Raw genomic sequence first — 2,637 nt, 5'->3', positions numbered from 1 at the left:
TAAAAATGTTTATGGTGCAAATCTGCCACATGGATAGTAGTGTTTACCTAATTGAATTCTGTCCGGTGCCCACATAGTTAGTTGATGGGATATCAGACTCCCATATGGATTAGTATTACTCGTGAAATAGTTTCTAATTGTAAATTTAGAAAGTAGTAATCTAATAATCCTTGTGCAAACAGGAATCCCACCTTAGCCACAACTTCACCTCCATAAATACCCTCCTCACTTCACCATCTCCTAATCTCCACACACATCTATCATCTTTCTCGGAGAAATCTCTAAGAATTATGGCAAGAAGAATGATCCAAGTGATGAGTATCTTTTCTTTGTTTCTACTACTGTTAACATCTAGTGGGGTAATGATCATGACTGCTGCTGCTAATGAAGGAAAAAGGTCATGTATAACTTCAATTTTCAATTTTGGTGATGATATATCGGATACGGGTAACTATGTATTACAAAATCAAGAATTAATTGTGAATTCTGCATCATCATCTCCTCCTCGCCCTACTAACCTCACCTGGGAACAAGTTAATCACAGTCATAATGGTGTCCAAGACATGAGTTTTCTTCATGGTTATATTCGTCCCAATCGAACTTATGGGGACGTGCACTCTCTTCCTTATGGCATCACTTTCTTCAACAAATCCTCTGGACGTTTCTCTAATGGTCGTCTTATCATAGACTTCATGGCTGAAGCTCTAGGTATCCCATTCCTACCACCCTATTTGGCTACAGATAACTCTACAGATTTCAAGAACGGTGTAAACTTCGCAGTCATTGGAGCTACTGTCCTTGACGATGAAGTTGTCAACTCGTCGTTATCCGCTCCTGCAATTAAGAATTCACTGGGTGTTCAAATGGAATGGTTCAAAACCCTACGTGCATCTTTTTGTTCTAACTCCCAAGACTGTCAACAATATTTTGCAAGTACATTGTTTCATGTAGGAGGAATAGGTACTTACGATTACACTTTAGACAAAGACAGTAGTCAACTCCAAGATATGGTTCCCACTGTTGTTATCGAAATTGCTAGCACCGTTAACGAATTAATATCTCTAGGAGCAACTCAAGTAATGGTGGCAGGATTAATCCCAATTGGGTGTCTTCGTAGGGCTCAAAATAACTACCCTCATGAACATGTCTATGATCGGAATGGGTGTATTTATGAATTGAACCAAGTTGTTCATCAGCACAATGCTTTCCTCCAAGTTACTATCCAACAACTTCGAGAGCTATACCCTCATGTCAACATAATTTACGCAGATTATGCTTCTGCAACCATGCGTTTCATCAACTCACGACGTGATGAATTTGGATTTATAGAGAACAAAGACACACTTTCAGTAGTTTGTTGTGAAGCAAGAGGATTGGACGCTTACCTCTATGAAGATAATGCAGAGACGTGCGAGATGACCAATGTCTGTAAGAATCCAGATAGTTACATAATGTGGGATGAAACGCATATGACTGAAGCTGCTTATCGAGTAATGGCTTCTGGTGTTATTTCAGGCAACTTTACGCTCCCATCTTTCGACATGTCTGCTAGGAAGTGTTCTTCATTACATCAATAGTTTTATTTGAGTTATCTTTGATGTAGAGGCAATAGATTCCACCACACGTTCAATTAGTTAATTTTATGTATTTTTAAGACTTTCATAACCAATTGGATTAAATATATAGAAGTTATTTTTGATAATCGATTCCTTTATTGTTTTCGATTTAAGCTGTCTATCCAGAATTATGTTTAGCCTTAATACTGTTTTAACCGAGTATTACTGGACCAGTCACACTATCAATGGACTAAAAAGCCTAATATTCTCGTGGGCAAGTATAAGTGTGAACTGGAGATGACCATTCATCACATCCATAGTTCATGTTTAGTATTGCAAAGATCTGAAAACCTTGTCATGGCAAAAAAAAAAACTAAGAAGAGGCCTGTATCTGTAGATCATGAGATCAAAATGCACTTGCACATTTATTTTCTGAAATATGTATACATATAGTTTTCGTAGGTTGTTGAAACCATGTACCTGCTGATTATCTCATCCAGAATTGATGTATGGGTATCACATTCTCGTTCTTCATCAACCTGTTTGCATAAAACAATGTGTTTTTCATAAACTCTTAACTTGCTGCAACCACTAAGATGCCAAACGTCGTATCACGGAAAAGAAAAAAAAAACCCCGTAGTTTTGTATACGCCTTTAGGTTTCGAATTACAGTATAGGATAAAAGTTACTAGAAGTAAATGCACCTTTTGACCTTCGAATTTTATATCACAGGTCCTTTTAAAAGTCTATCTAGAATACCTAACTCAAAGGCAAAGCTCTAAGTATTTGACCTATATATATAGCCCGTACTTGAGGTCTTGGCATTAACTGACTAAATCTATATACGACTAACTAAACGATTTTCTCTACTTCCTGGAAGATGCTCCATACAATGTATGGAACCATTAATTCTAGAAGGAAGTCCTAAGTCCTAAGAATTCAAGGGATAAACATAACTCTGAAAAGTATTGCTTTCCACTTGTCTAAACCTTGTACCAATTAGAATTAGGCAGTGGCCTAGTTGTTGCGTAAATCAAGGAGAATACATATAAAAATTGAGACGTTTCTTACATCATAATTA

The 2,637-nt window shown here is 37.0% G+C and overlaps 1 protein-coding gene across 1 annotated transcript; it reads left to right on the top strand.

Moving 5' to 3' along the window:
- Positions 1–368: 368 nt before the first annotated feature.
- LOC147564829 (GDSL esterase/lipase At5g45910-like) lies at positions 369–1,179 on the top strand. Its single transcript, XM_086639747.1, has 2 exons — positions 369–960; positions 1,118–1,179. The coding sequence occupies exons 1-2, from the start codon at positions 369–371 to the stop codon at positions 1,177–1,179; spliced, it is 654 nt and encodes a 217-aa protein (XP_086495873.1).
- The last annotated feature ends 1,458 nt before the right edge of the window (positions 1,180–2,637 follow it).

Source organism: Eschscholzia californica, unplaced genomic scaffold (assembly GCF_041429995.1).
Source record: "Eschscholzia californica isolate CP2 unplaced genomic scaffold, dmEscCali1.0.p SCAF_1, whole genome shotgun sequence".
NCBI classification, from domain to species: Eukaryota; Viridiplantae; Streptophyta; class Magnoliopsida; order Ranunculales; family Papaveraceae; genus Eschscholzia; species Eschscholzia californica.
This window is presented reverse-complemented; position numbering and strand designations above follow the sequence as displayed.

What these genes read in the sequence shown, in the direction of transcription:
- LOC147564829 (XM_086639747.1), top strand. Translation starts at nt 369, where the DNA reads ATGACTGCTGCTGCTAATGAAGGAAAAAGGTCATGTATAACTTCAATT. An exon ending in GTTTCATGTAGGAGGAATAG is followed by an intron (nt 961 to 1,117) that starts GTACTTACGATT and finishes GTGTCTTCGTAG; the next exon opens with GGCTCAAAATAACTACCCTC.